This window comes from Ptychodera flava, chromosome 7, assembly GCF_041260155.1.
Source record: "Ptychodera flava strain L36383 chromosome 7, AS_Pfla_20210202, whole genome shotgun sequence".
Taxonomy (NCBI): Eukaryota; Metazoa; Hemichordata; class Enteropneusta; family Ptychoderidae; genus Ptychodera; species Ptychodera flava.
This window is the reverse complement of record NC_091934.1, coordinates 5,421,961-5,448,167: the sequence shown is the minus strand read 5'-3', so window position 1 is coordinate 5,448,167 and position 26,207 is coordinate 5,421,961. Positions and strand designations below refer to the sequence as shown.

General features: G+C 38.0%; 1 protein-coding gene and 1 long non-coding RNA gene across 4 annotated transcripts; both read left to right on the top strand.

Moving 5' to 3' along the window:
• Window positions 1-23: 23 nt before the first annotated feature.
• Window positions 24-4,081, top strand: LOC139136633 (uncharacterized). The gene is made up of 5 exons (XM_070704407.1): window positions 24-378; window positions 1,540-1,604; window positions 2,081-2,169; window positions 2,586-2,695; window positions 3,533-4,081. The coding sequence occupies exons 1-5, from the start codon at window positions 106-108 to the stop codon at window positions 3,599-3,601; spliced, it is 606 nt and encodes a 201-aa protein (XP_070560508.1). The 5' UTR covers window positions 24-105; the 3' UTR covers window positions 3,602-4,081.
• A 2,879-nt stretch (window positions 4,082-6,960) lies between these two features.
• Window positions 6,961-11,952, top strand: LOC139136632 (uncharacterized). 3 transcript variants are annotated; one of them, XR_011553207.1, is made up of 6 exons: window positions 6,961-7,207; window positions 7,843-7,928; window positions 8,443-8,532; window positions 8,961-9,114; window positions 9,918-9,986; window positions 11,577-11,952. It is a non-coding gene; the product is annotated as an uncharacterized lncRNA (long non-coding RNA). The 3 variants fall into 3 exon arrangements; XR_011553206.1 differs by lacking the exon at window positions 9,918-9,986; XR_011553208.1 differs by lacking the exon at window positions 9,918-9,986 and having other exon boundaries at window positions 6,961-7,449.
• Window positions 11,953-26,207: the final 14,255 nt, after the last annotated feature.

Below are 26,207 nucleotides of genomic sequence, written 5' to 3'. Positions count from 1 at the left end.
AATGCTATATAAAGCGACACAATCCGCGGGGACTTTTAAACTCAGCTGAGTTGAAACACATTTATCTCAAACACTGCTAGTGCGTTGTTCTACACTCGACAAGTCATGGCGTCTGCTGAAATCTCCGAAACTCCTACAACTAGCCTGTCACAGCCAGTCACCGCTTCGTCGGCTCTCCTTCATCCACGTCGAGAGCTCCTGATGAGCGATCAGGACGCTGACACTGCACGAGACGACGAAATTACTGTAAGACGAGATGAATTTCAGCGTTTGCTGAAAAACCAAGAAGAGATGCTGAAGAAGCAGCAAATCTTGGAAGAGAGATTGGCACAAGAGAGTCGCGCCAGGAAGAAGATTAGACCATCTCGAAAAGTAAAGGTAGGTGTGCAGGGGTGGACCTTCCAAGGCTGTGTGACTCAGTTTCGTTTTACATGAGCTGATATGTAGGGAAAGCTTTGCCTATTTCAGGGGCCAAGTACAAGTAGCTGAAGATTAAGTTTTGTAAAGCAATAATTTATATTTTAAATGCAAGAGGTCAAAACTATTATCATCTTTCGTCAACTTTTAATGTAATGGGCCATGCTACCACTGGCGGCCCAGACGTATTGAGTTGTTCTCACTTTCTCAATCAGTTCCTCTCCTTTTCTTCATGCTCTGACTGATCGGAGTAAATAAAATTGATGAAATGATAAAAAGTAACCTTTTTCATTTATCTCTATTATGTCTTTCGCAATGTTGACCAACCCATAAAATCCCTGCTAAGTCCATGGATTAGCATAATTAGTTGTATTTTGCTAATGAAGTACAATATTTGTATATGAGAGATGAACGTCCTTGTGACAGGGTGTAGTATCAAAAAAGAGTCAACAGGCTAGGTCAGGTTATATAATCATTCATTTTATTTACTCCAATCAGTCAGAACATGAATAAAAGGAAAGGAGCTGATAGAGAAAACACTTAGAAAAACTCAATACGTCAGGGTTGCCCGTGATGCTACTGGGTTTTTGTGGTCTGTAGTTCTCTAAATGCTAATGGTGAAGTTTCAGTCTTAATGCCACAACCAATGTAAAGACAATCTTTTTGACTATGCTGTTATTTGACTAGTTTCAAATCTTGCTGTAACCATGGAGGAAGTAAGGGGCTGCAACTGTCTGGGGCTCACAGGATGAAGGTTAATTACCATTTTAAAGGTTGCCAAATTCATACAGATTATATTTGCATTACAATAATAGTTTATCTGTCATCTCTGAGAGGTTAGTTTCATTTACAATTGAAAGGTTCAGAGGTGTTAATCTATTTATCAACATAGTCAGCCAATGAGAGCCTCATAAACACATTGCATGCACATATGAAAACCTGCCTTATTGTAGCAGAGATTTTCTACATGTAAGTCAGCCAGCCTCCCAAGGGTGAATACTTCCTACAAGTCATAGGGCAAATAGCTTTGAGCAATGACATTTTCTGTCATAATACAAAGACTGGGCCTGTGTATATGTATACCTCTTTCACATACATCATTTTACAATATTTTCATTTCAGAGCACCATTCATACCATCTACAATGGTCTTTTAGAAGATGGGAAGAACTGGGATACGACTAAACCGTAAGTGTTAAGAAAATATGTTCATGTTTAAGAAGGGACTTAGCTGAAATTCACCTGTGTGCCTTTTTTTACAAACATGATTTTCATGCACAAAATCAAATATAGTTGCATCAACGTAACTGCAACATTTTACTCTTTTACACAGTACATTATGCTTAAAACAATTTTAACTTTCATCAATCACCATATGCATTGTATAGTGTTTACATAGGTACATTTGGTACTGGCATATAGCCTTTGACAAGAGTAAGCATGTAAAAAATTTCAGCCTTCTCAGTGAAGTTAACATGTAATAGCTTAGAACAAAGGGGCTGTATGATGTAACTGATAATTGTTGCAACACATGTGGCAACTTTTTATTCAGAATGGTATCAATGTTGAGTCTATACAGACACTCTGGCCAGTGTACGGTACGCTGTACTAACCTAATTGTAAATTGTCCCAGTCTGATATCTCTCTAATTTATCTTCTTCCAGATTTGGACATCAACTTAATGTTATCATAAATAAAGAGATAAAAGATGCAGTGAAAAATCAGTTGAAAGAAGATGATGCAGTTATACATGGTGAGTATTTCTCAGTCTTTCATTAGAAAATGCAGGGATGTCTATGGCCAAAGAAAAATAAAAAAAATATCTGGTCTGTTGCTTAGATCTCGCAATGGCTTTTCGATAACAAAAAATGCGGATGATGCAATTTTGTTTTCTTTTAATTTCATTTGCCAACTTTCCATTCAGTTTTGCATTTGTTAAAAAGTTATTGATCATGCGTTTTGACAAATTTCCTCTTCAACGGCACTTGATCAGAAACACGCTAGGAAATTGAGCAGGGGTGTGACATCATCATCTTGCTGGCATCATACTGACATACTGTTTATACACAGATTTGGATAAAAAAGATTGACAAGGGGACATCCCAGTGACACACACTAATCAGAAACAATCAGGGTTTTTTTGGCCTAATATTCTCCTTTTTTTTGCAGTGGCTATGAAGACTTACTTTATGACTAAACGAAAAGAGAACAAGAGACAGACAAATGGAAAGACTGCAGATTTCAGAAAGAAGCAAGCCCGGAGGCAAAGAAAGCAGCAGGTAATCTCTTAGTGATTCACGTTTAATATTTGGTAACTGCAAAATTTTACATTTTTAGATCTGGGTTAGGTAATTTTCAAGCACATGTCTTACAGAAAGGCACAAAGCAGAAATAAGAGAACCTACGTGTCATGATTTCCTTGAGCAAAACTTTCCTGTTTGGAAGTACTCATGCTTATTTCTCAGATAATCAACAATTTGGCATGTCTTTTGAAATGGCATTACATAAATAGAGGCCTTGAATAGAATGAAAGCAGTCTCTAAATTTTTTTTGAAATATTTTTCATTGTTATCACTACAAGTTCTAAACTTTTGCAGGACTCTTACATTTGCTTTTATTGATATTAGACAATTTACTTTGTTTCTGTTAGAACCAAAGAATTTAATCAATTAAAAGATTTGGTTTCTTATCCATGATTGGCTTTTAACTAAAAAGAGATGGCTAGTTTTTTTAAAGAAAAAATATCACCAGCATTGAATGTTTATTGTTAATTGAAGATGGCTGGTAGCTTTACAATTTTATATCTGGAAATTTAACTAAGTCTTGATGTCCAAGTAAATGAATTCTGCTGTAGTAAGTTAATATTTCTACAGGTGTAAGGTAGTGATGGTGAGTTTCAGACAAAATCTATTTAAGAATTTTCATATTATTGAGACCGATAACTAACAAACAAGGAAGGGTCACTCCCTTGATGCAATAACAGAGATATATACATACACGTGTTTCATTCAGGTAATCATCTCTGAGCAATAGTAAAACAAACTGTGGAGCAATAAAACCTATGTAGTGTTTTGTTTCATTGTACCTAATAATAATTTCTTCTATTGTTTTTCTAGAAATTAACCAGAAGAAAGGAAATGCTGGCGATCATGACGTCGATGGGGAGAAAGAAAAAGAGTTCATAAAAGGGATACTGACAACAGAATATATATCAAGCGAAGACACCGATTCCAGTGGTGAGGTTGATATGTCTGATGATGACTTTGAAATAGCAACTAATAAAAGAGCCAAAGCGTTAAGGAGAAGGCCTCTATCTTGGAGAGCGAAAAGAGTCGACGATGTATTTGATATTTTGGACAAAAAACATTGCAAAAAATTGAAAAAAATGGGTGGAGCATTTGTTCACACGAGACAAGATGGGGCACCATCTCTCCGCAGTGCCCCTGAAGATGCTCCTGTGTGGGCTGTGAGACAGGAGGCTACATCAACGTAATTTTGCCGTTTCAAACTTTTATGAATATCTGTCAATTTAAAGAATGGACTTTTTTTAATTGTGTATTTCTGGTTTAGTATTTCCTTTTCAGTATTTCCTTACTTTTAAAATTATTCAATTATGGAACATTTATTTATTGCCAGCCTTCTAATAAATTTGTTGATGTGCCAAATTTTCATCTCGTTGACCAGATTTTTGTATGTACCCAGCTGTATATAAGAGTATTGTATGATCCTGGTTGATTCGTGGCTGTGAGATGAGAGTTGGTGCGTTTTGGACGATGATGATGCAGTGACTGATAATTGCTTTGTCCTGGCTAATTTCGAGGTTTATACTCATTTGTGCCCCTCAGTTCATTTAATGAACGTTGATCAGTTATTAGTGTTCACATAATTGCATATATATGTCACTTTCAACATCATTTGCCCAGGCTAAATCTCATCCGTAGTATGGCCTCCTTTATTCACCTTTGAACCCCTGTGTTAATTTGATGAAAGTTGGTGCTCTTTCAGTCCTAATATATCTACAACTTACAACATCATTTGCCAAGGCTTAATCTCATCGGTAGTAGGGCCACCTTTACTCAACTTTAAACCAATGTGTTAATTTGATGAAAGTTGGTGCTCTTTCAGTCCTGATATATCTACAACTCACAACATCATTTGCCAAGGCTAAATCTCATCGGTAGTAGGGCCACCTTTACTCACCTTTGAACCCCTGTGTTAATTTGATGAAAGTTGGTGCTCTTTCAGTCCTGATATATCTACAACTCACAACATCATTTGCCAAGGCTAAATCTCATCCGTAGTAGGGCCACCTTTATTCACCTTTGAACCAATGTGTTAATTTGATGAAAGTTGGTGCTCTTTCAGTCCTGATATATCTACAACTCACAACATCATTTGCCAAGGCTTAATCTCATCCGTAGTATGGCCTCCTTTACTCAACTTTAAACAAATGTGTTAATTTGATGAAAGTTGGTGCTCTTTCGGTCCCGATATATCTACAACTCACAACATCATTTGCAAGGCTTAATCTCATCCATAGTATGGCCTCCTTTATTCACCTTTGAACCCCTGTGATAATTTGATGAAAGTTGGTGCTCTTTCAGTCCTGATATATCTACAACTCACAACATCATTTGCCAAGGCTTAATCTCATCGGTAGTAGGGCCACCTTTACTCACCTTTGAACCCCTGTGTTAATTTGATGAAAGTTGGTGCTCTTTCAGTCCTGATATATCTACAACTTACAACATCATTTGCCAAGGCTTAATCTCATCGGTAGTAGGGCCACCTTTACTCACCTTTGAACCCCTGTGTTAATTTGATGAAAGTTGGTGCTCTTTCAGTCCTGATATATCTACAACTTACAACATCATTTGCCAAGGCTTAATCTCATCCGTAGTAGGGCCACCTTTATTCACCTTTGAACCAATGTGTTAATTTGATGAAAGTTGGTACTTTTGTGGTGGTAATAATTGTACAAGTTTCTACAACATATGTCTAGGCTGTAAAATCAGTGTACTATCGCCACCTTTGCTCAACTACCTTAGCTTAGTTTATGTGATCAAAATTAGTAATTTAGAGGGGAACATATTAGAAACTCTCACCAAGCTTTGCCTGGGTGTCATCTAATCTTGTATGATCACCTTTACCGCACTTTGTATCCCCATGTGTATTGGATGATATCATTTGTTTTATGGACGGTGTTGCATTCATGACTCTTGTTATAGTTTGTCCAGGTGTAAATTTTAGGGTTCCACGACCATACTGCTACAATTTGTATCCCAAGGTTTAGTTGTTGAAATTCACTACTTTACAGGTGGGGTAATATGTGCAAGTTTGACTAATATTTTATGAGGTGACACTATATCGTTGTATGACTACCTTTGTCCATCTTTATACCGCTAGTTTTAAGCCAGGATTTCACCCCTTTTTCCATGTTGGTATAGCATACTAAGTATATTCCCATACTAACAGTAGTAACAGCTGCAAAACTGGAACATGTATATTCACATTTACCAAAACTTTACCAATACCGTCAAAAGTTGGAATTTGTCTTCTGCGCCGTGCATGTCAAAGGTGCTAATAAGGTGCAACTGTGAAGAAAGCAGTAGGAAGCATTATACAGTCAAAGATTGGAATTTGACAACCTTTATCGGGTGCTTTGCCTATCCGGTCAAATCTACTTTTTGGTACAGTGCGCATTATGGGAAAGAGAGTCTGTCAGAGGGAAATTTGAATGGCCGTAAAGTGCCATCCTCACAGCAGTATACACCTGTTTCCTATATTTCAATCTCGGCCCAAAGATTTTAAATTTAGAAATAGGCCTAAAAGTTAATAATCAAGATGATAAAACAATCTGAAAATTGAAAATTAGCTCCATTTCGGTTTCTTTTTAATGATTTTGTGCAAACAATGGGTGAATATAATCAAGTTCTGGCCAACTTAGATCCTGAAATAAGAGACATAGAGCTGTTAAAACTGGAGCAAGAATCAGTTATATTAAAATACAAATATAAGTCAAAGGAAGTAGATGAAATTCAAGCAAGAACTTACAGCCAATAATAGGAATAAAGAAGCAGATGCGTTTAAATGCAAGAAAGAACAAGATGATAAAATTGCTGCTTTAAATGAAGCTCAGGATAAAATTGAAATATTACAGACAGAAAAGGAGGCCCTAAGAAAGAAAGTGTGGTACAGAGACTGCATGAGAAAGCAAGCAAATGAACTAGTAGCAGAAAAAGAAGAAAACATTGCACATGATGAGAATTAGAAATTAAAGATCTACAGAAAGAAAAGAATCATCTAGAAGTGGAGCTAGCTTTGAGTAATAATGATGAGATTGTAACATTTGAGGAGGGTAGATACACAAATGAAATTCGTGAAGTCATCATGGATTTGTTAACAATGCATGTTTCTATGAATCAGGTAAATGGGGTAATAAGAACTGTGCGCAAGTAGGTTAAGGCATGGGCGAGAAACGTTCTCATGAATATGCATTAGGGCTTATGAATATCAACAAAATAACACTGCGCATGCGTGGGCCTTCGTGTGGACGCGTACTCGTCGAGCTGGCTTCGTTGTATATATACAGGGCGAACGCCTCGCAGAACATGGACCAAAAACTTCAGGAACACATTGACATCGCTTGCAAATAAAGCGGAATTAATGCAACGACGATTGTTTGTCTGAAAAGTTATATCATATGGGCCGACAAGGCGAGTAACAAACGTGAAATGCTTCGATGAGCCATGTGTAGCTGAACAACGCGGCCCAGACAGACTAATTGTGAGGTCAGTCTGCGTAAACAGTACGTGGCCAGTGGTTTGGGCTAGCTGCCTTTCAACTTTGAGGCCAAACTCTGCCGTGTTCATAACTATGAACTACGATGTTGAACGGAGAGAAAATCGAAGCATATTTTCTAAAATGTATAGCTTAGGCTTGTGAAATAATGGCGGCAGGAAGGAGGGAGGTGAACAAAACTCCATTGGCTGTGACTGAATAAACGTTTTATTTACATGACAAGTACATCAAGGTACGGGTCACTTAGTTCATTGATTGTGTGACCTTACAAAATCACGTGATTGTCTCAGCGTAAAGTGATCAGTTCACTATAAGCTTTATCAAGGACTATTTCATCCACAAAATTTAAAGTGATCTGCATGTAGATCAACATCGTCATTATATTCCAAAATTTCACAGAAATTATATATACAATGCTGTGTAAGTTCAAACAAGATAACGTTATGATGTTTGACCATATTTTATCACCCTTGCATAAGGCAAACTTTACTATTTGATTGGTATCATATTTCATTGTTAAATTCTATCAGTAATCAAGTATGTACATAATATTCAAATATTTAATGATAGAGACACAAGTTTCCTGAATACAATAAAAGAGCGTAAAGTTAATAACTTTCTACAGAATATACTTATGGAAGTCAGTGACTGGAAGGAAAGGCGTGAGAATGTGAAGAGCACTGTCACATGATTAATTCAGATGAACTCATGGTAAGTCTCTTCCAATGCCTTGATCTAATTACATTATGTTATTCAAAGTCAACACCCCAGTGTTGCAGAAATTTTGCTGCTATTAGTTTCTGTTTGTAGACTCTGTGTATCTTTGAATTATTTTTATAGTCATCTAGGGAAGGAAGATCACCACAATGAGACACACAGAACTGTTTCTCCCACTCTTTGATTGTATGCTTTGCTGTATTGTGTGCTTTCAATATTTTTGATGCTACTGTGGCTTTTGAATCCTCATATGAATTTTTTATTTCCCTGCTTTGTGGATTATTTTTGAGCTGTCGCCTGTATTTACCGAATTCTCTGACTTCAAGTGTTTTACCAAGAATGAACTCAACATATTTCATAGTGTCTGATTCCTTTGATTTATTTGTGGAATTTGCAACTGCTGTTACAGTGTTATTTGTACTTCTGTCATCACAAGTGTCATTATTGTTTCTGGCAGTCATTTCTGTTTGTGTCCTTGTTCTGATGTTTACGTTGTTGATATTTTCAGAATCTTCAACTTCATTCACAGCTCCTGAAATATCACTTGACGAAGCAAAAGTCATCTTGGCATTGCATGCCATCACCATTGCCACTACAGGTAGGTGTATCTTGTGCTATGTAATCCTCTTGTTCAACTTCGAGAAATACATCTTCATCTGGACCACTGCAACTTTCCTCATTGTGAAAACCAGTGTTAATTTCAGGTTGTACAGGGTCTGGTACGTCTTCGGTACTGTCATCATAATTGCCTGTAAATGACAAAAACCAACAAATTACTGTGTAATATCTGCATGTTAATATAAACCACGATATAATTTTTCAGCTGCAAGAGATAATAGTATAATTACAGCAGAACACACACATACAATTCTTATGACATGTCTTCATGTTTAATAACTTCACAATCCCTAAGAGGGACTGCATTCAAGCTGATATTGCAGTAAATTGATTTGTCTTACCATTGCTGTTGGCAGAATTGTCCATCATATTAATTACACCACTGCTGTCTCCATTCTCATTGTACAGCCGGACTTGCTTCAATGGTAATGTGAACTGTGAAGAAGTATCTTGCATCTTCTCAATACACTTGTCCAGCAATCAGCAACATACTGGCTCACCTTGTACTGTGTTGTGGAACGGAAGTGATGCAGTGCTGGTCCTTCCTGAAAATATTTAAACAGTAAGTGTGAAACTTAAGAGGGATAAGAGCTATACATGTAATATGTTGTAATATTTAATTATTTTGTCTCTTCTTAACACAATACTTTCATTTATCACTCTACACTGAATATTAGCCTCCAAAACAAAAGCAACATGCAATATTATTATTGACTGGTAAATTCTGATCTGTAAATAGTAACAAATTACTCATACTGGTTGTGTAAGGATTTTGAACACAGAGTGTTTTATTACCACTGTGAAACAAGAAATGTCAGTCAATTATTTACAATATCGTAACATGCACGACTACAATTTTCCTACAAAATCAATCATTTTTACCTACCGCACGGAATTGTGGTTCAGCATCACTATTATGAAACTCCATTCGACTTTCAGTCACCTTCCACTATACACCTTGGCCAGGTAGTCTGCTATCCTCTCTATGTGACTTTGAACAAGTCTTGGCCTTCTTTGTAGCAGTTCCTTTCCCAGAACTGTGTTAGCATTTTGGGGAAGTTGTATGGCAAGCTTCTTGATTTCACCTTCTTGTTCTTCAAGTGAATCACCCTCGGCATTTACTTCATCTTCTGCATGAAGTCGTACTATTGCATTACCAATAATACCACCCGGACGTTTGGATGAAGTGTTTTTTGTGATTCTTTTGATGCGATTGAAAACACGTTCCTGATTTTCAGTATTTGTTGATCGCAGGCAGACAATTCTCAGTTGTTCGGGTAGATGCACAGTAAGATTATGAAAATATCTGCCATAGAACCGCCTGGTTGTCATAGTTTTGGGACTGCCAATCACCTTTTTACACAGGTAGCCATGAGGAAATGCAAGATTGTAGCATCTCAATACCTGGCGTGGATTTCTGTATTCGTCACGTTGGTAAGCAATTTCACATATTTCCACCAGTGTATCAATGACTTGGCCTTGATCTTTGCTCATTTTACCCCGGGCAATCTGCCCTTCAATATATTTGGACAGAAGTATGATAGCTTTCCTTGCGTCAGATCCACGGAATTCATCTTTGTTGTTGCAGGCATGTTTGATAAACTCTTTCATGTCCTGTTTATTTTCAACATGTGAAGGTAGCTCCTCAACTAGATTTGTAATGTGGCCCTTGAGGTCATGGAGTGGCTCACAACGCAGTACTTCATACTTCTCACAATTGATTTCATTTAGTTTGGCCTCAGGATCTTCTTGTAATAATGAAGGCACTCTTCTGACTCCATGTAGAATTTCATTTAACTTTTCTTGTAGAGCTGGTTTCAATAACCCATCAGTATCTTCGTCTCTCTCTTCCAGTTCTTCTCTGAGCTCCTTCACAGACAGATTTGCAAATGGATGTAGTTTTGATCTGTTTCTTCTCCACATCACACTATTTTTAGTTACTAAAGCACGTTTGTCATCATACGACAGTGGCTTTATCTTGTAGCAGTAGCTCAAGTCGTCATGTCGTCTTGCATCTGCACCACACAAGCATTGGAAATGCCCACCGACCTGTTGACCCTCTTCAAATTCTTGAGATGGTCCATCACCATGGAAGAACCTGTGGATGTCTTCATACTGAACATTTTCCAGTGATGTGACAGGGTTTTTTGCCTCTATCAAATCAGCAACCCTTGTATCAATATAGGACAACTGGTCAACTTCAGAACAATTAGATCTACCCATTATGTACAAACGAGGCTTTTCAACTAGACTCTGAATGTCCAATTGGGTGCCATACAATTCTGCATATTCTTGTCTGGTGAAAAACACTGCGGGATCATACATCCAACTCACCATGAAAACTACATGTGAGTGATTTGCTACACTGCTGTGGTCATGCCACACTTTGAAGTGTCTGGTTGTTGCAAATGTTTTCACCTTTTCTCTCATAGCTTCCACTGACATATCACCATCATATTCATTGATTTTCTTCAGGACAGCAGCAAGGTCCTCTTCTTGTAGGTTTTCAAAGCAATTGGCTTTATTACTTCTCAACACACCTGCTTCTTCATGTCGCCTCAGTTCCTCCTGTCTGATCTTCAACAGAGATATTTTTCTTCCATACACAGAATAGCTTTCTTTCTTCAATTCATTGTTTTCAAGCTTCTGTACAGAGAATACCCTTGGTGCAATAAGATCTCCAATGTCGATTTCACCACTCAATATTTTTTGTTTGAGAATGCTTTGCAGTTTCTTGGCGGACTGGTGCTGGGGTAAAGTAATTTCGCCTCCTGGACCTCGTTTACATTTACGTCTCACCTTTCTATCATAATCTCTTCCCTGCACTTTCTTGTTCACATTAAATTTGTCAACATCTATACCTTGATTTCTTGCATAGTCTTTAATTATCTAACCAGCATTTGCTGCGATAACACCATGATCAGAACTGAGGGGATTTGATATTTTCTTCCTAGCTCACTCCAATTTACACTTTGACCTTCCTTGTACTGGGATATTTCATTTATGAATTCTTCTTTATTCCAGGTTCTTGATGAATGATGTCCCACGTGATTGTGACAGGATCTTTTACCCATCTGTTCAAGTTCAAGTCTACGGTTTACCCGCTCTTCTGCTGAATTACGAGATTCGAATTCCTGAACTAATCGTGCCCTTTCATAGCAGGCAAACGATGTACCAGTACCCAATACCGCATACAAATCACGAAAGCCCTCAGCATATATTTCTTGAATCTTCTTTTTACATTCCTTAAATTTGATCTCCTTTGTTGTTTTGCCTGAGTTGGTGTTATTTTATGTAGGTGTAATTTTCGGAGATTTGTAAGTTCATCTGCAAATTCTGTGTTGTGTGTCTTCAGAAAGAAATCATTGCACCTTGAATAAAGATCATCAGCTTGCTTAGACTTATCTCTCTGTGTGTATTTTACTTTGATCCCATCAGTATTTGAGCTTTTTCCAATAGTTGCCTTATTCATGCCTTCCTTGATATTGTTGATTTCATTTACTGCCTCAAGAAAGGGTGATGATCTTGCATGCTTGTTGTTGTACTTATTAAGTATATGCTTGTCAACATCTGTTGTTTGACATGCAGAACAATCAACAGGCGAGTTTGCTTTTGCCTATACAATGCCAACTTCTTCCAGCTGGTGTATGAGAAATGATTCAGGAACAGTTCTTTTTCGCCAGCCCGATTGTAATTCTCCCAGTCGTAATGAGCACTCAGTTTTTTCTCAAACAAACGTACCTTGCCTTGGAATAGCTCAAAATCAACCAACATATTGTGGTTTGTCTTCATCATATTACAGTATCTGTCATACCTGCACTTTGTTGACAGCTGCGCTGAAGGCATCAATTTGGTGCGCTTGTTACTGCTCACACTATATTCAGACTCTCCCAAAGGCAATTTTCCAGCCTCTTCGTCGATGACTTTCGTGCCCCTGGCAGCAATCGTCATAAAATAGCTACAGAAACTCATACTGCCATAGGAGCATTGACGTTGATCGACGGAAAATCTCCAAGACTTCTACCAAATTTCTGCCGGCAAAATCACTCCTTGCTAGCTTCTTAAATTTGGCGCCTATTCTAGCCCATAATGCCTTGCGCATAGCGGCCGTAATTTGATATAAAATGACAAAAATTTGCAAAAATATGAACATCTTTGTATATAAAGCTGTACTGTTTGTCCCAGGAGGAGAGACGAGTCGACACACACAATTGGGTTTCAGATTCATTGTTCACATTTATTTCGCAGAAAAAATACCAACACTGACGGAAACTTACTTGCGCATGTCCGATCCGACGTCATGATTAGGAAAAATCCACAAATTTTAACGAAAACCCGAGAAAAATCGAAGTTTTTGAAGACATTGCGATTGGTAAACACACCACAAACAGCTGATCTGATGCGTCAAATGTCCCATAAAGCATTACGATAGAGCAGGCGCAGATAATCGTTTTCGTAACAGGCGATGGGGTCATGACCTTTTGGATCGCTTGCGAGACGGTCCGATCGCGTACACAACGACCAGATTTCTTTCGAAAATTTCAACTTGTAGATCGCCCTATTTTTCAGTAATTTTGCTATCCACGAACTCAGGCTTAAATTATCTTTACAACCATACCTTTCACATGTATGATTTGGTAACGTTTCCTTCAAAAAATAACAGAAATTCAAACAAGAATTGATTTTTCGTACAAATCGTACGTATTTGGCAGAAATATCAGGCGATTAACTCCGAAATTTTCTAAGTGAAGTGTGTTAATCGATTGACCTGAACCTACTCTGTTATCATTTGCCGAAAAATTGAAGTTTAAACGTTGTCTACAAGATGAAATATGCCGACAGATAATACTATCGATTTTGGCGGGTAAATGTCGGTATAAGTATCACGTGACACCTTTTATGCAAATTTAAATTACATAACTAAAAGAGCTATCAAACTACGTATGTGTACCAAATTTCATCAAAATATGACCAGTACTTTTTGAGAAATGAATTTCAGCTCAAAATTCAGTCTGGACCCCTGCCTTAACTCACTTGCGTGCTTAATAAACTTGCTAAACAGCGGTACTCACAAATCGAAAGGAGTGTTTAGCAAGCGTTTGGGTTTGTGAGAAATTCTCCCGATACATCACTGGTCTAGAGTCATTCATACTACAGACCGACCACAAACCACTACTACCACTGATCAACGTCAAGACATCGACAAAGCACCACTAAGATGTCAATCTTACTACTCAGGTTGATGCGATTCAACGCAAAGTCAGTATACGTACCTGGAAAAGAATTAGTATTAGCTGACATACTGTCAAGGAATCTGATTCAGTGCATATAAAACCCTGATACAGAAGGAGAAATACAAGCGCATGTCGATAACCTGGAAGCAACGGAACCAGGAACACCAGACAAGATGGAAGAAATCAGGCAAGCAACGATGGATGATGAACAACTCAGGTTAATACTAGAATATACTAGTCTAGGATGGCCAAAACGAGCAAGAATAGTGCCAGACGAAATTTAACAATACTAATCAGTGAGAAACCAGCTTCCATTGAGTGATGGCAAAATCATATATCAAGACAGAATTGACATACCAACCACAACGAGAGATGAAGTCCTGGCGAAAATACATGAGGACATCAAGGTGTGAAAAAATGCCGTGAACGAGCAATCCATGCAGTATGGTGGCCAGACATCACCACCGATATCAAAAGAAAGATAGCTAACTGCAAATTCTGCATGGAAAATAAACCAACACTATACAGAGAAAGGAACCGATGATGGCAACGCCATTGCCAGAGAGACCATGGCAGAAATAGATGTTGATGTGTGCGATCTCACAACAAGAAATATATGGTTGTCATGACTATTACAGCAGATACTTACAGATACTTAGAAATCGTACATGTGACATGTAGAACCAGCGAACAAGTAATTGGAAAACTGCAAAATCTGTTTGCCAGATTGGGAATTCCAGAAGAAATATTTTTCGATGATGGTCCGCAGTTTTCATCAGCAGATTTCGAAGAGCTTGGCAGCAAGTATGGATTTCGTTGCACCACATCTTGTCCGCATTACCACAATCCAACGGGGAGGCCTAGAGTGGAGTGCGCATCGCTAAGAAAATCCTACAGCAGGATGACGTATTCCTTGCATTAATGACCTACCGGGCAACTAAAATAGCAGCAACTGGCATGAGCCCATGTCAACTGATGATGAGACGCCAAATTCGTACCACACTGTCTACAATAGCAGCAAAACTAGAGCCAAGACAACCTGACTTGGAGTTAGTCAGAGCTGCAGATAAAAAGGTAAAAGGTACATACGATTGAGCATTCAACAAAAGACACGGAGCCAAAAGTTTGCCAGAGCTGTTACCTGGAGAGAACGTCCAAGTGAAATTGGATGAGAAAAGGGATGAAAAACTTCAGCCAGGGTACTGCAAGCTGATACAGCACCATGCTCATACATTGTGCAAACACGACACTACGGGCCAAAAGGATGCCTATTTGGGCAGTATTCCGCGAAGCATATTTCCTACCTGAGAGTGCAAACACCAAGCGATACTCTGAGACGAAACCGAAGACACCTATTATTTGTGTCAAGGCAAGACAAAACAGAGGTAAGACCCTGGATCTATCAATGTTTGACAACGATGAGTCAGCAGATCAAGTTACTTTATTTTATTTTATTTTATTACTTTTATTTTATTAATAATGACTTCCACAGCCGAGGCCATTTATGGAAGACTGTTAGTAAAAAACAGTCCAAACAGTCCACACAGTCCACAGTCCACCAACCTCAGTGGAGAAGTCAACGCCCACTTTTGAACGACAACAACCACCGGTTGAAAATATCTCACTGCCTACGCCAGAAGCTCAGGGAAAACAAACAGATGTACTTAGAACCCAGAGTGGAAGAGCAGTTAAGAAGCGTGTAAAATCACAGGGGCCTCAGGCTCCGATGATGATGATGATTAAACATTTAAAAATGAAGAAGTGTTTGGAGTCAAGGTCAACTACTTTAATACAAGTTGACAGGCTGCAAATCAAAGTAGGCCAAAGTTCCCCCATCACCGGTGGTAGGCGTTAGCCTTCTTCTTGATGACATAATACTTGGGCAATGGATTTAGCGACCTTGCATTTTATTTCATGGGACAGAACTGTGTACTGTTTTTGAATAAGCTGCACGCGTCTGTGAATACAACCCTTGACAGATGACGTATTGTCTTGCAATTGCTCTTAGAAAAGAAGAAAGATACTTGATTGGTTAGAAAAAAACTTTTCCTAGCTGCTAACATGTGTATCTGTAATGCATGTAATCATGTCCTTGTCAAAGCATTTAGTCATTATTTAGAGGGTAAAGACCCCACACAAAATGTGGATCTAAGGCGAAGACCATAAAGTAAGTGTACAGTTTGTGACAATGAGAGTGTTAAAACAAGTAATATAGATGACAAACAGTTGCTTAGGGCTTCGTTTAACTTTTGCTGTCAATGATTCTGATATAGAAATACCAGTACATGCACCTTTGTGTGGAGAGCATTATCCCTTATGAGCAAAACGGCACAGGGTACATTGTGTAAAACCTGAGTATAATCGGTGTCTATATGGTCAGGTTAGACATCCACCTGATGTTTTCTTCTTGATCGATAATTTTAGAGAGCAAGGGGATTATCCAAATTTGGCATTGAAATCAGACAGTCCTATATGTATGAGTTGTTATATGAAACTCTATTGTTTCACCAATGCTCTCAAACAAAAAGAGCATGGTCATGTTTCTGATGATAATAGTCTCATAAAGATAAATGAATCTTTGAAACAAAAAATCAATGATGTAATTTCAGGAGATATTGAAGAAGTTGCTATTTCTAGGGCAAGTCTAGTCTATTAGTCTGTAAAAAGCTTGTCAATAGAGAGCCACTTCTCTTAACGGAAGTAAAGTCTCACTACATTGAACAGATCTCAGAATTTTATACAGAAAAAGGTTATAATGACAGGCCTTTGGAACTTTACACTGAGAGGTCAGCTACATTTTTGAAATTGGAAATAGCAAAGATTTTTAGTCACCACATCTCATTTTCTACTGATAAATCAGGAGGCATTGTACAATGCAGTTACGGCACTCTCATTTTACGATACGGTGCAAATACTAGGGACATTCTTCACAAGCAGTATTTCAATATGTCAAAAACTGTCAATAATTTAAAAACAGCCTGTTCTGCACTTAGAGCTGAGCTTACACGAAACATGCCTGCAACAAGTCCAAGCACAATAATGCTGACTGTACATAATACAGGTTGTGAACACTGGACATTGAACATGCTTTAGAAAGTTTAATAACATTAGCAATACTGGCTAACATGATTTTGAAAAGAGAGAAAAACCTGTAGTCAATGTACAAAGGACAAAATTTCTGTCAAAACTATCCCTCAAATATAGTTACAATTGGTTTAATTCCTCTCCATTCAAAAAAGAGACCAGGGATTTTTACAGTCAGTTCTTACCCATTCCCTATTGATGACACATTTTTAATCAAAACAGCAAGTGAGTTAGGTCTAAGTGATAATGTTTCAGTGGGCAAAATGTATTTAACCCGAGACAGTGTTGGATGACAGTGACCGAGAAAGCAAGTCGCCAGGACAATAATTTTTCATTCATCCGGTAAGTATTTGAAATGCATTTTTATAAAAGGCAATTACAAATCAGTATGTCTTATAGAAAGGCTTTTCTCTGCACATTGAGGTTTTCCTGGGATGCTTGGTTTTGTATATGGCCCGACATTTTTAACCTGAGCTTGATGGGATGGAAATCAAGTATCTGTTAGTATACCTGGACAGGACGGAGGGAAGAGTACAGTGTTGCCATTAACTCAAAACAAAAACTGGGCTTGAACAACGCTTAAGCTTAGTTTGTTCTTCGTCTTGAACTGACAGTCTCACTCATGGAACAAAATAGTAACGTCCGTGGTCTCACTCAGTGCAAAAACACTGCCATTAGCGTTTTCTTAATTCACAGCTGCCGATTTGCATATTTTTCCCTCTTCTATATGGCCCGACATTGTTAACCTGAGCTTGATGGGATGGAAATCAAGTATCTGATAGTATACCTGGACAGGACGGAGGGAAGAGTACAGTGTTGCCATTAACTTAAAACAAAAACTGGGCTTGAACAACGCTTAAGCTTAGTTTGTTCTTCGTCTTGAACTGACAGTCTCACTTATGGAACAAAAATAGTTACGTCCGTGGTCTCACTCAGTGCAAAAACACTGCCATTAGCGTTTTCGTAATTCACAGCTGCCGATTTGCATATTTTTTCCCTCGTCTAACATTTATCATCGAAACGTCAGTTCAAAAACTGCGAATGACGGTAAACTCCTTAAATTTTGTAATGTTACCATGAAAAAAACTCTTATAAAGCTCACGAGGTAGACGTTTTGATTCTGAATACCTTTTACCTCAAGGAAAGATTAACACGTAGTTCACGTATCGATACATTGCTATGTCTGTGTGACTTCAGACTATAGACAAATGATGGTGCATTGACTTCAGTGTGCACTGCTGATGATCGTGCAGATGTGAGCCTCACCCGTACTAGAAGTCAATCAGACTACGAGTTGTGCCTATTAAACTGACATTGCAATATCGGCTCAATAAGCTTTTTCAGATGAATTTCTCGCTCGCTTTCAATTTACTTGGGTATGCAAAAAAATAAGGCGAAATGAAAATATTTAATAAAAACACAGCTAGATCGTAGGATGAACATGGCTATGTAAACTTATGATTGAAATTTCAGCTCAATCGCTCAAAGATTTTTAAAGATTAAATGGGTATTTTTCGAAAATAGATCAAAATGTCTTTCGCAAACCTGAAAGAGATCACTGGTATTTTTCGAAAATCCAATATGGCGATCACGAGACCGATCCAAATGTTTTTTTAAACTTGAAAGAGATCACTCTAAGGATGACATGAGCAAAATTTCAGCTCAATCGGTGTTTTGGTTCTGGAGAAGAAGATTTTGAAGATTAAATTGCGATTTTTCGCAAAAAATCCAAGATGGCGGCCAACCACGTGACAGATCAAAATGTGTTTCGCAAACTTGAAAGAGATCATTCTAAGGCTGACATAAGCAAAATTTCAGCTCAATCGGTGTTTTGGTTCTGGAGGAGAAGATTTATAATATATTAAATGGGTATTTTTCAAAAATCTAATATGGTGGCCAAATCACGTGACTGATAAAAATGTCTTTATTAACTTGAAAGAGATCACTCTAAGGATGACATGAGTAAAATTGCAGCTCAATCGGTGTTTTGGTTCTGGAGAAGAAGATTTTTGAAGATTAAATTTTGATTTTTGCAAAATCAAAGATGGCGGCCATACCATGATTTAGATATGTGCATATTTAATGAGGTACCGGATATTGCACCATATGGTCTCCAATCATACCAAATATGAAGGATGTAGCACGTGTAGTTACTTAGTTATTGACATATATGTATATTTGAGGTCAAAGGTCATCGAGGTCACGTGACATTTTGTTAAACAGTTTCTATCCTAACCCATCCCCATATACCAAAAATCAGGTCTTTAGCTCTATTTGCTTGCCAAGAATTAGATATGTGCATATTTAATGAGGTGCATGATGTGGCGTCATAAGGTCTCCAATCCTACCAAATATGAAGGGTGTAGCACTTGTGGTTACTGAATTATGGACATATATTATATTTGAGGTCAAAGGTCATTGAGGTCATGTGGCATTTTGTGAAAAAATTGTATCCCATACTTATCCCCATATACCAAAAATCAGACCTCTAGCTCTATTGGCTTGCCTAAATTAGATATGTGCATATTTAATGAGCTACAAGATATGACATCATAAGGTCTCCCATCATACCAAATATGAAGGGTGTAACACTTGTGGTTACTTAGTTATGGACATATATACGTATATTTAAGGTCAAAGGTCATCGAGGTCACATGACATCTTCTCAGAAAAATTGTTTTGTTAAGTTATGCCTATATACCAAAAATTAGAGCTCTAGCTCTATTGGCCTGCCCAGAATTAGATATGTGCATATTTATTGAGGTGCATGATGTGGCGTCATAAGGTCTCCAATCCTACCAAATATGAAGGGTGTAGCACTTGTGGTTACTGAATTATGGACATATATGTATATTTGAGGTCAAAGGTCATTGAGGTCATGTGGCATTTTGTGAAAAATTGTATCCCATGCTTATCCCCATATACCAAAAATCAGACCTCTAGCTCTATTGGCTTGCCTAAAATTAGATATGTGCATATTTAATGAGCTACAAGATATGACACCATATGGTCTCCCATCATACCAAATATGAAGGGTGTAGCACTTGTGGTTACTTAGTTATGGACATATATACGTATATTTAAGGTCAAAGGTCATCGAGGTCACATGACATCTTCTCAGAAAAATTGTTTTGTTAAGTTATGCCTATATATCAAAAATTAGAGCTCTAGCTCTATTGGCCTGCCCAGAATTAGATATGTGCATATTTATTGAGGTACCGGATATGGCACCATGTGGTTTCCAATCATACCAAATATGAAGGATGTAGCACTTGTGGTTCCTGAGTTATGGACATATATGTATATTTGAGGTCAAAGGTCATCAAAGTCATGTGACATTTTGTCAAAAAATTGTTTTTCGTAGTTATCCCTACATACCTAAAATCTGACCTTGCTCTATTAGATTGCCCAGAATTAGATATGACTCTTACATAGGCCAGAATAAGCCATTTGTATAGCTTAGCTGCAGAGGTATAATGGAGGTCAAAGGTCATTAAAAAGTCAGAAAATAATACTTTAAAAATCTTCTCAAAAACTGCCTGAAAATGAGGTCAAAGGTCATCGGAAAATTTCCAAAAAATTTACAATACATCTGGATGATGTGTTGGCACTATATATCAAATTTCAGTAAAAACGGATGTTTCATTCATGAGAAAAACATTGTCAAATTTTTTTGCCATATATGGTATATACCAATATGGCCGTCGTATGGGTTCACCAATCATAATCTCTTTAGCAAGTTTTGTAGACATACAATAGTTGAACATATACACCAAATCTCAGTATGCTCTGAAGTCTGGTTCTGGAGAAGAAGATTTTTTAATTTGTTTGCCATATATGGAATAAACCAATATGGCCGCCGTATGGATCGACCAATCACAATCCTTTTAGCAACTTTTGTAGACATACGTTAGTTAAGGTAGCGACTCAGGTTCATTGTCACTTATTTTCAATCCTCATTTTCACAAAGAAGACGTGGTCACACACCCGACGTGTGGTACATATTTTATCTGCTCGGTCACCGAAGAGGTCAGAAATTTGTTAGTTTTTCAAAAACAGTGCGCATACGGCTGTTTTACTCAAAAACACGTGTTTTTTAGTTTTTTTACTCAAAAAGTGTAAGTACAAATCTCCAATCGGCCTTGGTGATCAGTTTACGGCAATCGACAGCTGGGTATACTGGGCAAAAAACAGTGTCCCGGATTTTGAAATTCGCTTTTGTTTTCGCACAATGCACCTTCAAAGTGTCAACTTGACGTTTTTTGCATAAATTATCGGCCTTTGTTCACGTTTGTCAGGATATCTTCACTTCCAGGCCCTTTATCGGAATCTGAGACATCGTCTTTCAGATATATTCATTCACTGTCCACAGGTGAAAAATCAGGCTAGTCTGTCCAGGCGCCGCCGACTTATACTTATTTGAATAATGTACGCGCTGCCAAAATCGGAACTGAGAAAATCGACAATTTGTGTAAACAACCTATGCGTCACACATTGTGACCAAGAAGTCTGACTCACGCATTATTTTCTGCGAATATTCTTACACCAGGACTAAGTTGAAATATTTAGAGTCAGTTTTGGGAATTTTGAATATGTTTAGGATTGCAGATCGTGTGAAAATAGAAAGAAATTATACACTGAACTGGCAAATGCTTAGTGCCAGCAGTGGGTGGTATTTACACAACAAACACAGAGGGGTCCTTAGCGATTTAATCCATTTTTGGAACGTTTAACTAGTAGATTTACTGTATACTGTTGTCTCAACGGTTACAATCTGGTTACCAGAGTTCACAGTCAAGACGAAGACGTCGAAACTTGCGTAAAAAGTCTATCCGATCGAGACTTATGTGCTGTCGTCGCGCGATCGCGTCGGGCATTCACTTGTTCTTGACTCAAGTTGTCTACTTCCTGTCTCGCGATCGGCAATTTATGCATGTTCTTTGTGAAAAGTGATTGTCAAGTTCATGTTAGCGCTGCCACTGTGCGAACGGGACGTCACTTGCTAGTTTTCCTACCTCAAGATGAGACGAACACACGTAACTCTTGACAACATAAAATGTCTGTCGTATTTTCTTAGCTTTTGCGCCACACTGCAAACTTGTCGCCCTTTGTTACGACGGAAGAGATTGACTCGTGTTATTTTTTCAAACTTTATTTTATATGTGTACCGATTTTATCAAACTAATAATAATCACGCCGTAGCGTAGAACAGTGCAGGCTATCATCGACAGCGTGTTCCGAGAGACAGAGTATCGACTAGTCTACAGTGGGGAGTCACTCGACTTGCGCAATACCAGCGCACACATAATTATTTCGGCGATTTTTAGTTTAGTCAAACTTTCGATGACTGACCTCATATAGGAAAAATTGCTAGTTTCAGCACTTCTAGAAGTTGAGCCGGGTTTGTTTTACGTTCAGTGTTGAGGTCCAGCTTGCAGCTGTGGAGTCTGCGGGTAATTGATAAGTTTAGACAACACGTACACAAGAATCATTTTTGAACCCTCGCAATTCACGTTTGATGTAATTTAATTTTGGGTTATATTTAAAGAAAGAAAAGGCATGAAATAAATAAAGAATATTTGCATTTCGTTTCGAAAAATTAGCAGATCGGTGAACTTGCTCTTGTGAATCTACATTATGTTTGTATGAACTCCTGCACTGGCTTGGGAAACTCCTTGACATAAATGTCGCGTGATTTCGGGTAGGGTGTTGTTCAAGGTTTCTTAGCAGACACGAAAGACTGCACGATAGAAAACTCGAGTTTAAAAATATAAAAGAACACGATAATAACACCAAGCATGTACAGCAAGAGTGATAAAATTATCGCAACTAACAGAAGTTTCATCTCACTCAGGCTAATTTTTGGACTCGGGTATGTAATCGGCATAGCCTAATATGTTCGAAAAGCAGCGTGTCAAATACTTTCATAGAAGTTGAACTGAGCACGTCTCCGTTATCGTCTACGTCCTCGGCCAAATCTGACTCTTTACTGCATTCTTGATCGTTATTGCAGGGAGTATGAGCCAAAGTCGGTCTGTTTTACATTTAAATCGACATTTGCGCACGTTGCCGTCTTTTTCAGGTCCGCTTTTGTGGACCTCGCTTGCTTTTTCGACGGTACGGAGCGCGAGCGCCGGCTTAGGTCTGCTCGACGTGTTTGCCGTACCGATACATGGGGAGTTCAAAACGCTGAGCATAACGTTGAAGCTAGCGCATGCGCACTATACCGCCAAGCCTATACATAATCTCTGCATGTTTATCAAAGATATCGCGGTCGGTAATCCGCGACCGTTAAAACAAAGGAAATAATGGCACGCGGTGTAGCTGATAGTTTGCCATTTTAGTAATATTTCAGGAATTTCCCGGTACGATGTGACCCAACACCTTTCCTCAAAAGAAAGACCACGTGTCAGTGGTTCGAAATTTGAAATAAAAAAAATTGCTAAACTTGACCTTTGAACCTGAGTCGCATCGTTAAATATTATTACAAATCCCAGTATGCTGTGAAGTCTGGTTCTGGAGAAGAAGATTTTGAACTTTTAAGGAGATTTTCAAACAATCCAACATGGCGCCTTAATTGTTTGTTTAAGGTCATAAGTTCCATTATGAAAATGAAGGGTAGCTGCAAAGCATGCCACATACAAACTTTGAAAGTAATTTGGTTCGTAATTTTTGAGATGTAAACATTAACAATATTTCTTTAAATCAAATATGGCCGCCAAGTTACGTGACTGATCAAAAATTTAAACCCCAGGTGCACATGTTCTCATTGACCCCAACAACTGTGCAAAGTTTGTGTAGCCGTTTTCAAGATCTAGGTCGACAAAGAATAGGTCAGTAGAAAAAGAGGAAAAATTAAAGCTGCAAGCAGCGTTGGCGGGGCCCAAGCGGTTAACATTGTTTTGAAGTTCTTCAACTGATCATAAAATGTACAAAATTTGAGCTTCGTAAAAACTTTTGCATCTTGTTAAGAAGGAAATTGAACATGATTTCATAGTTTCTGTTGGTTTTCTAGTAAACGTAAGTTTTACGCAAAATCCAATATGACAGCAGAACGACTTGACAGATCCAAATGTCTTTTGCAAGCATGAAAGAGATCACTCTAAGGATGACATGAGTAAAATTTCAGCTCAATTGGTGGTTCACTTTTGAAAAAGAACAATTTTGAAGATTAAAGTACGATTTCCACAAAATCCAAGATGGCGGCCAAACCATAAATTAGATATGTGCATATTTAATGAGGTACAGGATATGGCACCATATGGTCTCCGATCATACCAAACATGAAGGATGTAGCACTTGTTGTTCCTGAGTTATGGACATATATGTATATTTGAGGTCAAAGGCCATCAAAGTCATGTGACATTTTGTTGAAAAAATTGTATCCCCTACTTATCCCCATATACCAAAAATCAAACCTCTAGCTCTATTGGCTCGCCCAAATTAGATATGTGCATATTTAATGAGGCACTGGATATGGCACCATGTGGTCTCCGATCATACCAAATATGAAGGATGTAGCACTTGTGGTTCCTGAGTTATGGACATATATGTATATTTGAGGTCAAAGGTCATTGACGTCATGTGATATTTTGTCAAATAATTGTATCCCATACTTATCCCTCTATACCAAAAATCAGGCGTCCAGCACCATTGGCTTGACCAAAATTAGATATGTGCATATTTAATGATGGAACCATATGGTCTCCCATCATACCAAATATGAAGGATGTAGCACTTGTGGTTCCTGAGTTATGGACATATATGTATATTTGAGGTCAAAGGTCATCAAAGTCATGTGACATTTTGTTAAAAAAATTGTTTTTCGTAGTTATCCCTATATACCAAAAATCTGAGCTCTTGCTCTATTAGATTGCCTAGAAATTAGATATGACTCTTACATAGGCCAGAATAATCAATTTGTATAGCTTAGCTGCAGAGGTATAGGGGAGGTCAAAGGTCATTGAAAAATCAGAAAATAATACTTTAAAACCACCTTCTCAAAAACTGCTAGTCAATTTCCTTTAAAAATATTATGTAGCATCTAGTAGTATGGCCTATAAAGTTTGTGAAAAGATTTTGATGTTAGTTCTGGAGAAGAAGATTTTTGAAGATTAAATTGGAATTTTTCGAAAATCCAATATGGCAGCCAAATCACGTGACCGATCCAAATGTCTTTCGCAAACTTAAAAGAGATCACTCTTAGGATGACATGAGTAAAATTTCAGTTAAATCGGTGTGTTGGTTCGGGTGAAGAAGATTTTTAATGATTAAATTGCGATTTTATAAAATCCAAGATGGCGGCCAATTCACGTGACCGATCCAAATGTCTTTCGCAAACTTAAAAGAGATCACTCTTAGGATGACATGAGTAAAATTTCAGTTAAATCGGTGTGTTGGTTCGGGTGAAGAAGATTTTTAAGGATTAAATTGCGATTTTTACAAAATCCAATATGGCGGCCAAACCAAGTGACCGATCTAAATGCCTTTCGCAAACTTGAAAGTGCTCACTCTACGGATGACACGAGTAAAATTTCAGCTAAATCGGTGTTTTGGATCTGGAGAAGAAGATTTTTAAAATTAAATTGGTATTTTTCGAAAATCCAATATGGCCGCCAGGTCATGTGGCCAATCGAAATTTCTATACACAGGTGCGCGAGATCTCATAGGTACCTATTTGTCCTGCAAGTTTCAGAAGTTTGCGGTAAGCGGTGTTTGAGTTCTAGGTCGACAAAAAAAGAGCGGAAGAACAACAAGAAGAAGAAGAAGAAGAATTAAAGCTGCAAGCAGCATTGGCGGGGCCCAAGCGGATAACATGGTTTAAACTTTTTGCACTGATGATATTATGTGCAAAATTGAAGCTTGGAAAAGAAGGATTTTAAACATCATCTCATATTTATTGTGTGTTTCACTAGCTATTGCATGTTGTACGCAAAATCCAAGATGGCGGCCAAACCATGTGACTGATCGAAATGCCTTTTGCAAACTTGAAAGAGATTAAACTTAAGATGATAAGATCCTACCAAATATGAAGGGTGTAGCACTTGTGGTTACTTAGTTATGAACATATACTATATTTAAGGTTAAAGGTCATCGAGGTCACATGACATTTTGTCCCAAAAATTGTATTGCTAAGTTATCCCTATATACCAAAAATCAGAATCTAGCTCTATTGGCTTGCCCAGAATTAGATATGTGCATATTTAATGAGGTACAGGATGTGGTGTCATTAGGTCTCCCATCATACAAAATATGAAGGGTGTAGCACTTGTGGTTACTGAGTTATGGACATATATGTATATTCAAGGTCAAAGGTCATCGAGGTCACGTGACATTT